General features: G+C 42.7%; 1 protein-coding gene across 3 annotated transcripts in view; it reads left to right on the forward strand.

Moving 5' to 3' along the window:
• The first annotated feature begins 1283 nt into the window (after positions 1-1283).
• The window catches only part of Mep1a (meprin A subunit alpha), a 30114-nt gene continuing 18305 nt past the window's right edge, over positions 1284-13092 (forward strand). The window contains exons 1-6 of one of the 3 annotated variants that reach the window (XR_015628490.1): positions 1284-1392; positions 1481-1505; positions 1603-1659; positions 4745-4785; positions 5749-5824; positions 10098-10215. Coding sequence is in view for 2 of the 3 variants with exons in the window: in NM_013143.1 (NP_037275.1) it covers positions 1327-1392; positions 1481-1505; positions 1603-1659; positions 4745-4785; positions 5749-5824; positions 10098-10215 (383 nt within the window). In the remaining variant the exon portion in view is untranslated. 3 annotated transcript variants of the gene reach the window in all.

Genomic DNA, 13092 nt, shown 5'->3' on the forward strand with positions numbered 1-13092 from the left:
CATAACCAATGACACCTTTACTTGAAGCCTTGTGTCCTGTCATCACATTGACAAGACTGGGCTGGATGCGATGATGATAGTTTATTATCCTGGTTCTCCCTGGAACCTAAAGGTCATCCTTGACTACATACCAAGACAGCCTGGGCTACATGAGGCTATGTCTCAAAAAGAGGAGAAGAGGTGGAGGAAGAGGGGCAGGTTAAATTTTGATATAGCTAAATTAACTTTTCATTATAATTTCAAAGTTTTCCCTTATTTAAGCAACTTTACCCCACCTCAAGCTCTGAGTTTTGCAAATCTCTACCTTTATCTTGAGCACTGATTCTCAACCCGTTTTTCAAGTCTCCTTTAGGTACCCTGAATGACCCTGTCTTAGGGGTTGCATATCAGATATCCTGTATATCAGATTTTTATATTATGATCTATAACCATAGCAAAATTGTGCTTATGACGGAGCAATGAAGGAGCTTCATGGTTGGGAGTAACCACAAGACAAAGAACTGTATTAGAAGGTCTCAGCATTAGTAAAGTTGACAGCCATTGTTCTAGAGTTTATATTTTCTGAAAACATGTTTTAACATTATTAAAGGGAGCAAAGTTTCCCTATAGCACTTTTGATCCCTCCTGTGTAACAAAGCTCCACATAGACACGAATTTCTTTTGACATTCTATTCCATTCCAATCCCTGACGTCTTTCTTTTGGCCATGAGATATTTCCTAATTACCATAACTTTAAGAAGATTCTTCGTTATTTATTCTTGGAAATTTATGCCTTGTGTGTAAAATTTAAAAACAGTCTGTAAAGGTCCACTGAAAACCTTGGTAGGATCTTACTGAAATGGCATTGAACGTATCGACTAATATCATAGCAGTCATGAACATCTTATTTTTGTGTGTGAAAGGATGTGGAAGAATAAAGAAAACACAGGCAGAGGGGAAGGATGTGAGCCATGCATCGATGCCCTTCCATAACTGTAATTGTAACAATTCATAAAATTTTAGTTCATCTTTGATCGGCAAAGTACAATATTATTACCCCTTAATGACTCTCCGTATTCCTGTCCTGAGTGGCATGGTGTATAACTTGTTATCATATATCCATTCTACTATGAATTTTTCAAACTTTCTCCCAGTCTCTGGGTCATGAGCTTTTAGAGCAGGTTTCTTTGTACACGCCCATGAAAATGTCATTCATTCTTGTAGTGTTCATCTCCTAAGCAGTACAATACTCACGGGAGGGTCAAAGTTTCTACCGTGACAGAGAGAGCAAGGTCCAATAGGTTTTTATGGCATGGAGGTTCTGCCAAACGCAGTTCACTTGCAACAATGCTGTGGACGCTACCTGTGTGTCTTCTCTCACTGAGTTTTTCTGCCCACATTGCAGCTGTGTCCGTAAGTAGTTGCTACCTACTGCCCATAGGTATTTAAGAGCATTTGTTGTAGCCTGTTATCAACTTTGTGCACACTTGTTTCCTTCCAGATTCAGCATCTTTCGACTGGACATGGTAAGAGGCATTTCCTAGGCAGTTTCTGTGAGTTGTCTTCAACAAGACTCAAGTTTTCTTCAACAACAGTTTTTCCTCGTTACTTTTCTTTTGACAGACCACGATGATGTAGACGTTGGTGAACAACAGAAGGACATTTCAGAAATCAACTCAGGTGAGTTCAGTGTCTGAAATAGTGAGGCTTCAAAATCAGGTGCTTATTATTTAAATCAACTGATTGATTTACCAACGAGACCCAGTCTCTCTGCGTAGTTCTGAATGGCTTGGAAATTGCTAAAGGAAAGCCAGGGTGGATTTAAGCTGGCATTCACCCTTCTGCTTGTACCTCAAGATTTCCAGGACTACGGATGGGCAGCTCCCTGCCTAACTTGACAGGATTTAAAGTGCCCTGATAGGATTCCCTTCTGAAGAGACAAGTCTATTGGTGATTACTGGCATTAGAAGTTTCTAGAAAATGATGATGCTGAAAGAAAGAGGCTTACATTAGATTGTGTGTAGATGCAAGTAAGTGTGTGGAGGCCAGCAATCAGTTTCAGTTATGTATCTTCAGGATCTGTCCACCTTATTTTTGAGACAGGATCTCTCTTTGGCTAGTGTCTCGTCAAGCAAGTGACACTGACTGGTCAGTGAGACCCAGGGATCTACATGCTTCTGCCTCTTTGTCCTTGGGATCAAAGGACTTCTGGGTTTTTATTTGGGTTCTGAGGCCCAACTTTTTTTTTCTTTTTTTAAAAAATGGATTTATTCTTATTTCATTTCAAATGTTATCCCCCTTCCCAGTTTCCTGTCCATAAACCTGCTATCCCATCTCCCCTCCCCCTACTTCTATGAGGGTGTTCCCCCACCCACCCACCCACCCCTGCCTACCTCCCACCCTGACATTCCCCTACACTGGGGCATCAAGCCTTGGCAGGACCAAGGGCTTCTCCTCCTGTTGGTGCCCAACAAGAAGCCCAACAATTTTTTACCAACTGAATCACCACCCCAGGCCAGAGGTTAGCTTTTTCTAAGAGAGCTAACGAGTCCTCACTGGATCTGAGATCATGTGACAAGTTTTTTGTTCATTGAAAAATTCATAGTTTCTGGTTTGAAGTAAAGGGGAAAAGTGGGTAATTATTCTACTCACTAAATAAACTATAAAGAACAAAAAGGTAATTTTATTTAGTAGGAGAAATCTCAAGCCTGCGCAGGCCCATCATATGTCCTGGTAGCTAGTTAATGAGTTATAAAGGAATGGATAAATGTGTTGCTGTTTGGATAGCTTGTTCAGAAACATATTTATTGAGGAACCCACATTGTCACCCAATACCAAGAGCACAGACCTTTTGCTGCCTGTCTTGTCTCTGTGTTCTACTTCTGGGATTTCAGAAAAGCCTTTGCATAGTGACATCTTTGGATGGGAGTGGTGTCAGTGGAGGGACACTTGGTCACAACCACCTTAGAGTTTGCAAAGACATCCATATCTAGTGTCACCTGCATCTTGTAATGGAGGAAATGCTAGTTTCCTTATGCAGGAAGACACAGGAAACCTCCTGTGGTTAGAGACTCACTCAGGATTGCAGGCTGCAGCAGTGAAGCCCCTCCAGGTCTTTAGAGCTAAATCACGGCAGCTGAGTGCTGTTTGAAGATGGCAGAACTGAAAAGGGTGTGGTGGCTAACACCTGTAACCCCAGCACTGGGGAAGTAGAGAGAGGCAGGCAACTCTGAGTTCAAGGCCATCCTTGGCTACGTAGTTCACAATCAACCTGAACTACATGAGATCATGTTTAAAAAGAAACAGACTAGATGAAATGCTGGTACTCTAGTTACTTATGGGGAAGAGTGTGATATAGTGGGATCAGTGTTAACATTTAGCGATTATTCGATCATTCAGCATTTCTTTGGATGATGACGATGATGATGATGATGGTGGTGGTGGTGGTGGTAGTGGTGGGGATTTTGTTGTTATTGCTGCTGCTGCCCCTGTTGTTTTGAGACAGGTTTTCTCTGTATCCTTGGCTGGTCTGAAACTTGCTTTGTAGACCAGGTTGAGCTCGAGCTCAGAGATCTGCCTTCCTCTACCTCCAGAGTGCTGGGATCAAAGGTGGATGCCACCATGCCTGAACGATGATTAGGTATTTCTATTTGGAGCACGTTCTAAAACAACGTTATAGATAGTATTGTTTTTGAAGTATCATGGATACTCATGTAGTTAAGGAAACAACATGGTAATCATTAATCAAGGCCAAGACTTGAACCTAGGCAGGCCTATTTTGTGCATTTTTAATTAGGATAAAGTTAAAAATTAAGAATTAATTTAATGCTATTTTGAAAGGTAAATGTAGCTCTTCCAATGGTTGGGAAGTTTTCCCGTGATTTTTCCCTATAAGAATTTTAGTTTTAGAAGTCCTTTGAGGTCACAGAAAAGGAAGTCAAGCTGTGTGTGTGGGTCCATTCTGTGAGGTTGACATCTGAAAAGCAAGGTCTCAGAGATGCACATAGCCTTGAATGGATCTGCACATAGTCTCCAGGTGTTTGTCATTGAAAGGGTATTTTTCCTGGCTTACATTAGGAGGCTGCCTTCTTCCTCTTGGGAGGAAGTCCACTCAGTGTTTTTACCTAAGTGAAAGGGAGGGGCCATGAAAGGGCTGGGCTGGGACACCAGCTGTAAAGCTCACTTGGACAATGACTTCCTCGATCATGACCTCTCTGGGCTCCATTTCGTTTTGCTTTAAAGAAGGAAAGCATTAGAGTTCATGAACAGCACAATCCCTTCTAATTCATCTTAATTATAAGGTTATTTGAAAAATATCATTATTCTCTATGTATAGATGTTTTGACTACGTGCATGTCCATGCACCACATGCATGTCTGGTACCCGTAAAGATCAGAAAAGGGCATTGGTTCCCCTGGAATGCTGTTACAGATGGTTTTGAGCTGCCATGGAGGTGCTGGGAACTGAAATCAGGTTGACTATAAGAATAACCAGTGTTCTTAACCACTGAGCCATCTCTCAAGGCCAGTTCTAAGGTTCTTGAAGAAGGATTTTTATTCCAAAATTGAAAAGAGAGGGCATATCAATATGCAATACTTACTGGCTATTCATACCTTCTTAGGTAGAGGGAAAGATTTGCGATTTTAAAAAGAGATAGATGACTACATGGAATGAAAGGCATATAATGGCAAAGGTTAATTGTACCATAAACTGTCTTTTGTTAATGTTGATTGCAAATATCCTTTTGTTTTTAAATCTACCCCAGCTGCAGGCCTGAACCTTTTTCAAGGGGACATCCTTCTGCCCGTGAGTGCTGACAGTGACATATATTCTGTGCCTTGGGAATTGTGGTCCCTCTGGAGGCTCAACCTGGGCTCAGGGGATGGTTCCATGTTGAACACTATGGAGGGGAAGCAAAGATTTTTGTATAATCTACATCTTATAAGAACATCTCTGTAGTTGTTAGTAATAAAAAAAAAACAACCAAAAGCACAAAAATGTATACGATTATCAAATAGCTTATTTGTCCAATTTTTCCCAGTAGGCAAAGAATAGAAAGGGAGTATTCTGGTGTGTTTTCAGGTGCTGTCCCAGAGTTAACAGTTAGCTGGCCCCTTCGTTTTACTCGTATCAATGCCTCTGAATCCCCAAAGATTATTTCTAAGGAGCTCCCATTGTTTTTATATTGAGAAGATAAATTCTCTAAATTAGTTGGGTTCCTTTGGTATGAGTTATGAAGGTGACCTTGGGCTCTGGGCTTCTTGGTTGTCTTTGTTTTTAGTTCTTCAGGTCAGTTTTTGTTGTTATTGTTGTTTTGTTTGTTTGTTTGTTTCCATTTTGATATTATCACCTAATCTACAAAGTAGCTGGTTCCCTTAAGGCATCTTTCACTTGCGCTTAGTTTTGGTTGGTTCTCCTCCTCATCCCTTGTCCATTCTCATCTCCTCAATCCCCATCCATGCTGAAACCTTTCCAATCCCTGTATTCCCGGTTCCACTTAAACCCCTGGGGTTCTCTCACCCCACCCACCCTAATCCCTTTAGGCCTCCTTTTGTATTGTCTGTCATGAATCCCTTCCCAGTTCCCTGACCCCTGTTCATCCCTACTTCCCCTTAAGTGTCAAATATAGATGTTGAGAACTAGAAACCAGGACCTACCTGTACTTGTGATCATTCATACAATGCGATTTTATCCAGCTGTAAATAGAAATGGAACTGTTGAGGGGAAATAGATGGAATTGGACAATATGTTTGCTTTTGTCTTTCACAGAGAACCAGAAATGCCCTGAGAGATCCGTCAAGCAGATGGAAGCCCCCCATTCCATACATTCTGGCTGACAATCTGGGTAACGGGGATTGTTCTTGACTAGACATGGGTAAACTCTTCTCTCCTGCTTCTCTTGGCCATTGGATTCAGAACAATGTATAAAGAGCCCTGAAGATTGTTTTTGTCTCATGGGAAGGAAGTTGTGACATTTTTTTCTTTATCTAGTCTGCGAGAGTGTCAAAGAACAAGTCAAGGTTTGGGCAGATGACTCAGTCATGAATGTGTGTGCTTCTCAAGCATAAAGATTCAAGTTCAATCCCCAATACACACGTAAAAAAGTCTGTCAGGCTGACTCATGTTTGTAATCCCAGTGTTTGGAAGGTAAAGAGACACATGGGTCCTTGGGGGCCTGAACTAGCCAGCCCAGCCCACTTGGTGAACTCCAAGACAGTGGGAGACCCTGCCTTAAGAGAAAGTGAATTACACTTGAGTAGCAGCTTCCCAAATTGACTTCTGATCCCCCCACTCACACTTGCACATGTGTACCCACCTCAACACAAGTATGCACACACCCATGCACGCACACATGCCCGCATGCACTCATGCATGCGCTGACAAAGTTCGAAGTTACTGCACAGTTAGAAGTTGCCAAAAATGTTAGCAAAATCAGGAACAAGACAAAGAACAAATTTGTGAGGGAAAATTTGCTATCATAATGGTAAAATTTTATATTTCAGCATTACAAAGATTGAGCTGAGTATAGGATAAGAATGCAATTTGGAGCATAGCAACATCTTTTTTTTTTTTTTTTTTTTTTTTTTTTTTTTTTTTTTTTGTTACCAGAGGAACATAGAAAAGCATAGATTACCCATGTTCAGGTTCTGTTTTCTCAACATTAATATCTTTGACTTTTCCCTTTCTCTTAAGAATAATAGCTACATGCATTGCATTTTAGTACCTAATAGAAATATTAACTGGTGGAAAGTAAATGACTAGAAGATGTCACAAAGAGGTGCTTGGTTGATCCTCAAGTAACCAACTAATGACTACTCAATGACTCCCTGTTTGCAAAACCTATTCTTGATGGGATGCTAGAGACGTTGAGAGGGAAAGCCAGGACAAGGCTACACCATCTTGCTGGATATCCGGGCTCTCCTTTCTCCTAACATATGTAGAGAGTGCTTTGTTTTTCTCGAGTCACCATTTATCTGTCTTGTTTCTAAAACTTTTTCCTGTAGCAGTAGTTTATTAATCTGCTCCGATCTTCCCAGCAGCACCTGCACAATGCCCAAATGCTCTGGATTGTCGAATGACACACACACACACACACACACACACACACACACACACACACATTTTAAAATGCTTTAAACAGGGCAATGACTGAGTCACTCCCAAACTTCCACGTTCCTAACGCCTCCCCTCCAATACTCCTGAGTTATTACTTACTAAAATCTGTATTCCATCTTTGCTACTCCAGACCCAAATGGGGAAGTGGGGGCATGGGGCCACTCTTCCCCTGCTTTTACATGATTGTATGCTCTCTCTTCTACAGCTTTCAATCCTGATCTCATTCCTTTCCTGGCGATGGTAGTCCCATCCCTTACCCAGGAATGCGAAAGCCCCGCCTTGGTCTCCCTGCTCAGCCATTGGCCACCAGTAATTTCATTTACCATTTAGAACCAGCGAAGGGCGGGGACCCTCAGCATCTCACCTGCGGGATTCTCGTGTAGTTTGGGAATCCATGATGCAAACCTTAAACCAAATCCGCAGCATTTTCCATCCATTAAACAGACAAAACCCCACCATGTTCTCAGCTGGTTATTGGGAAGTGAAGTTGTATCCCCACGTGTTTGGCCAGCACGCTTTTTAAATTTACAGAGTGCCTGTACTCCCTGGAGCTTGATTCAAGGAACCCCCGTGGAAGGAGAGGGTTTTGTTGTTATTGTTATTGTTGTTGTTGTTTGTTTGTTTGTTTGTTTGTTTTCATTTACTGTTTTTCTTCCTGGTTCATTCATGTGCACTGCCCCCTCATGTGCCAAGTATTGTCCCTCTACCGGATGTTTCTGGAGCTTTATCTCAGTGAACCAGACATGGCGTTTTGCGCCATGCACAAGCCTCCTCTGTGTACTGAAAGCCGAGCTTAGTTGGTTCTTGCTGAGTTATATGTGCTTCCTAGCCTTCATGAAGTTCTGGACCCTCCTTAGAAGCCCATGAGGCAGCATGGTGGGGAATACCTATAACCCCTGAAAAGCTCTCAGGGAGAACTTTCCCTCGGGATGGAGACCCTCCAACTCCAAAGACCAGACCGAGACACCACAGGATGTAATCAGCAAGAGGATTTGGTTTATAGTCGGGATACACAGGCACAGGCACCTGCGGGCGCTTCAGTCACTCGGGGGACTGGCGCGCCCCATGGAACCAAGGATGGGCTTTTATAGGATTTTGGGGAGCAGAAGCAAGCATACAGAAGCAGATGCATGGTTACAGGGATATAATTGGTGGATTCTAATGTGGCAAGGGTTTAGCCCGGGGGCAAGTTTCCTAGCTACCTTCCTGAAACATAAGGACTGACTCGGCCCCCCAAGGGTTCAGCCTGGGGGCAAGTTTCTTAGCTACCTTCTTGGAACATAACGGCTGACTCGGCCCCCCACCAGGGTGTGGGACCTCTCCCGGGGCTTTTCTCATTGTCAGGTGCTCAACCGAAGTCGTCCTGTTGCCAGGCCTTCAACCAAACACATCTTGTTTGGCAGCCGCTGTGTACTCAGTGTTCTAACCTTTCCCTGAACCAGTCATCTTAAGTACAGCCTTGCAAAATGGCGTTACTGCTGCTAAGCTGGGGTCTTTCACCCCAATAGCACTTGGTAGATGGAAATCTGAAGTTCAAGGTCAAGAAAATTTCATTGAATTTAACTGTTATTCAAGCTTCTCAGATCTGCAAGATAATGTTGAACCAACCAAACATAGGAAATCTTAGCTCATTGTTTTCTCAAATATCCTTCTCACCTCTTCCTTGCTTTGGGAACTAATTGCAAATGGTATTTTCCCACTAGTTATTGAGGCTCTGTTCTTTTTTTTTTTTTTTTTCTAATATTGTCTCTGTGATGTTTACTGTCTGCAGTTTTCTCTTCAAATCATTCAGTGAATTTTGAATATAATCCTGTATTCATCTACTTTGCTCTTTTGTCATGACCAAATACCTAACAAATTAACCGAAGGGGCAGGGATCTGTATGTTTGGAAGCTCTGCCACACAGGGGAAGGCATGGTGGCAGCCGTGTGAGGTCACCAATCACATCGCACACACAGTCAGGAAGCAGAGAGAAATGAATGGTGCTCAGCTCAGCTCACTTCGTCTGTTTTATTTCCCAGAATCCCAGCCTGTGGGGTGGTACCATGCTCAGAGTGGGTCTTTCCCCTTGAGTTAAATTACTTGAAATACCTTCATAAACCCATCCCAAGCCTTGCTTTCATGGTGATTCTACCAAATTAATGATGAGGAATGACTGCTACAAATCTCGACTGAATTTTCATTTGATTCTTTCATGTAAATTGTATATCTCTGCTGAGAGTCTTTCCTCTTTTTCCTTAAATCCTTGAACAAATATACAATCGTACTTTAAACTGTTAACTCTGTTAACATTTGGATCATCCTGTGCTCTGCGGATCATGTTTCCTGTTTTGTCACATACTGATGATTTTTGGCTCTGTATTGGAGTGCTGTGGATATTACCCTCCAGAGAGGCTCTATACTGCTGTGTTCCTCAGAATGCTGTTAATTTTTGGATTCCTGGGCCAACTATTTGGCTGGCGTTTTGGAGGCTTGGGTTTGGTTTTGGTCTTATATTAAAGCAAATCCCAGAATGCTGGGACATAGTCTTGACTCCTAGGCCTCTTGGGTCTCTCTGGGGTTTTAGTGGAATGCCCAAGGATTTTCCCAGCCCTTCCAGTTTCATAGGGCTTAAACTCCTTGTCTTAGTTTGTTTCTCTGTTGCTTTAAAAGGCAAAATGGAGGCTGAGAGCTCTTATTTCCTCTTACAACCCTGAGGCCACAGTTCACCTCTGAGCATGACCTGGAGGCAGGAAGTACGGCAGAGACCATGGAAGAGCTCTGCTCGCTGGCTTGCTCCCATGGCTCACTCAGTTTGCTTTTTTTCTGAATTATGAAACCAGCACTGTGTATGTGGCTAACTTCAAACCTAGTAACCAACGAATTGAGCTACCCCCAGCCCAGGAATAAAATAAAACCAACATGGAACCTTTGCGTGTTTTGTATCAGTGATACAGTCTTCTGTATGCTGTAAGCTATGTCTGTTATCCAAAATCTGAATAATGCCTGTCAACGTTTTCCAGATCTGAACGCCAAAGGAGCCATCCTCAATGCCTTTGAGATGTTCCGCCTCAAGTCTTGTGTGGACTTCAAGCCCTATGAGGGGGAGAGCTCGTACATCATCTTCCAGCAGTTTTCTGGGTTAGTATGAAATATTACAAAGCATGAAAAGCACATATCCTTAAGCTTCTAAAATGTCACTCGTCTATTTTGAAAGCTAAACAATACAATAAGAAAAAAAAGATAAAATCAAATCTTTCTTAGCTTTTGAGCTATCTTTGCAGCCTTGACCTTTTTATTTATTTTAATTTTTATTTATGTATCTATGTTATTTTTGGATAAGTAGCATTTGAATCAGCATCCAGAGATACAGGATGCTAACAAGTTAGGAAAATAGGCAGGTAAGACAATGTGACTGTTGCCAAGTGATCTCCAATCCCTGGCAACACTGCACTGAAAACTGCCATCAAAGCCCTTCCTACTGGTCCATATTTCACAGTATAAAGCCAAGAGGAGAGCCTCTGTGGGAAATCCTAGTTTGTTAACATGAGAAGGAAACTGAATTTAGGAGAAGGAAAACAATGATTTTAGGAAAAAGAGGGTGAAGGATATTCTGTGATAAACTTCGGGAGTCTTTTAAGATTCCCTAATCCCTTCCCAGTAACTGAGGGAAGTTTGGGGTCCTTGCCGAAGACTCATCAGAAGGAAGCTAGGCAGTAGATCAGTGACACTTAATGCCATGAGCAAGTTCCTAATATGAGCAATTTAAAGGAGGAAAGATTTATTCTGGCTTACACTATGGGAAGGAATATAGTTTAATGTAAGCGAATTATTTATTCTAGCTAGCCAGTATAAAAGACACCAAGTCCTGATATTTTATTTACAATCTGTAAGTCTAGATTGGGCATGTCGTAAGCTATTGTAGCTTATATCCCAGACCTGTGTCCCTTGTTACTTGCTGTTTGAGTTTCACTACAGTTATTTCTGCTCCATCAGTCTGTGCTCAAGAGCCCTCGTCTCCTGGCCATGTGCATATGATCCATCTAGCCTCATTATGGCCTCCTCCTCTAATTCTCCTTGTGGTCCCTACCTCCCCCACCCAGCCCAGTAACTGAAGCTCCGCCTACCTCTATTTTCCCCAATAACTGGCTGTAGCCACTTTTATTTAACCAATACCTTTAAATTTGGAAGTGAGGTTTACTCAACAAAGACTGATGTACCATAGGAATCCACTTGCCTGGTCTCGGGGCAACCAGATCTTGGGGACCAGCATTTAGCATTGTATACACAACACCAGACCAACCCCCAGCAGTTCATAGTGGTGAAAAAGGCAGGTAAGGTGGCTGGGACATTGCTTTCTTAGTGGAGGGAGAAATGTCCAAGTCCACTTCTGAGTTTGAAAACCTATCCAAACCCACCAATTCCTGAGCTTAAAAACCCACCAAACCCTGAGCAAAAAGACCCACCAATTCCTGAGCAGGAAATCCCATCAATCCCTGGGCTTGGCTTGAAATCTCACCAATATCCACTCTGCACCCAAGAAACCCTGTTGTTGAAAAATATAAAAAATAAAAGGCTGTCTTTTACCCCTACTAGGTCCGTCACCACAGTGTCCCAAGATATCTGGTAGACATCTTAATCTCAGTCAGCGAAGCGTCTCACTCACTCTGCTCTATCCTGTATCACACTGCTGAAGGCCTCTCTCTGTGCCTGGCAACAATCTCTCTACACCTCCAGTTCCCAACGCAGGTTTCCATGCCAGAAGCACACATCCCAACTCTGTGGCAGCCCAGACTATCTGCCGCACACCCTCTTACACTTAAATCTGCACACACAACACAGTAACCTCTGATCCGATTGATAAGATATAATTGCCCACCTAAACATACACATCCATCCCTTAAGAACATTAATAACAACCTGTAAAGGCACAGCGTGGAGTCTTAACATCAGCCTCCATGTTGTCCTGCGATTACTCTGCTGTCACCTTCTGTCTGCCCTTTCCGTCCCAGTCTCCTCCCCTTCCCTCAGACTTTTCTCCCACCCATCCTTCCTTCTCGTCCAGTGAGAGGCCTCATTCTACCTTGTACCTGCCTCACCTGTGACATCATCCCACAAAACACTATATAAACCTGTCTCCCACTCAATTCCCTGCTTCTTCTTGCTCAAGTAGAAGCAGCCACCATCTTTCATGTTTCCCAGTAAACCTCTCATGTGAGGTTTATTGTGTCACATGATTTAGTGGTATTCCCTGTCTCCTGACTGCCAGGATGCCTTTCTCCTCAGAGTTGTAATGCTTGCACTGGTGAAACCTCCCCACTCAGAGCTGCAACACCTCCATTGGGAAAGCCTATCCCCTTAGAGCTGTAAAACAGCCAGGAAGTAAAAAGTAGACAGGAAGCTAGGCTCTAAACTCTCAATGTGAATGAAGCACTTCTACAGTAAGGCTCTATCTCCTAAAGTTTCATAGCATCCAAAACAGCTAGGGACAAGCACGGAGGACCTAAGTGGTACATTTCATGATCAACCACCAACAGAAAGCAGGAATTTAGGAATTTAGGAATCTACCAGAAGTTCCCTAGGCCACTAGTCTCTTAGGGAACTTTTGGGCTTGCCTAGGATTCTTCAGTATGAGGTGGGCAGTCTTCCCCACATAGTCAAAATATATCTAAAGATGTGAACTCCTGCGTTCATTAACTCATTGTATCATGGGTACTCTTCATAATCATAAACTTCACCTCTCCTCATAGGGTATTTGGAAATCCCCTAAAGGTAGCATTTAAATCAGCCACAGCCATCCTGAAAAGACAGTATTTTATTTATTTATTTATTTTAATTTTTTATTAGATATATTTCTTTACTTATATTTCAAATGTTATTTCCCTTCCCGGTTTCCTGTCGATAAGCCCCCATCCCCTCCCCCTTTCCCTCCCTCATATGGGTATTCCCCATATATCCTCCTTACTGCCCCCCCCTGTATTCCCCCGAACTGGGGTCCCAACCTTGGCAGGACCAAGG

This window comes from Rattus norvegicus, chromosome 9 (genome assembly GCF_021556685.1).
Source record: "Rattus norvegicus strain SHRSP/BbbUtx chromosome 9, alternate assembly SHRSP_T2T, whole genome shotgun sequence".
Lineage (NCBI taxonomy): Eukaryota > Metazoa > Chordata > Mammalia > Rodentia > Muridae > Rattus > Rattus norvegicus.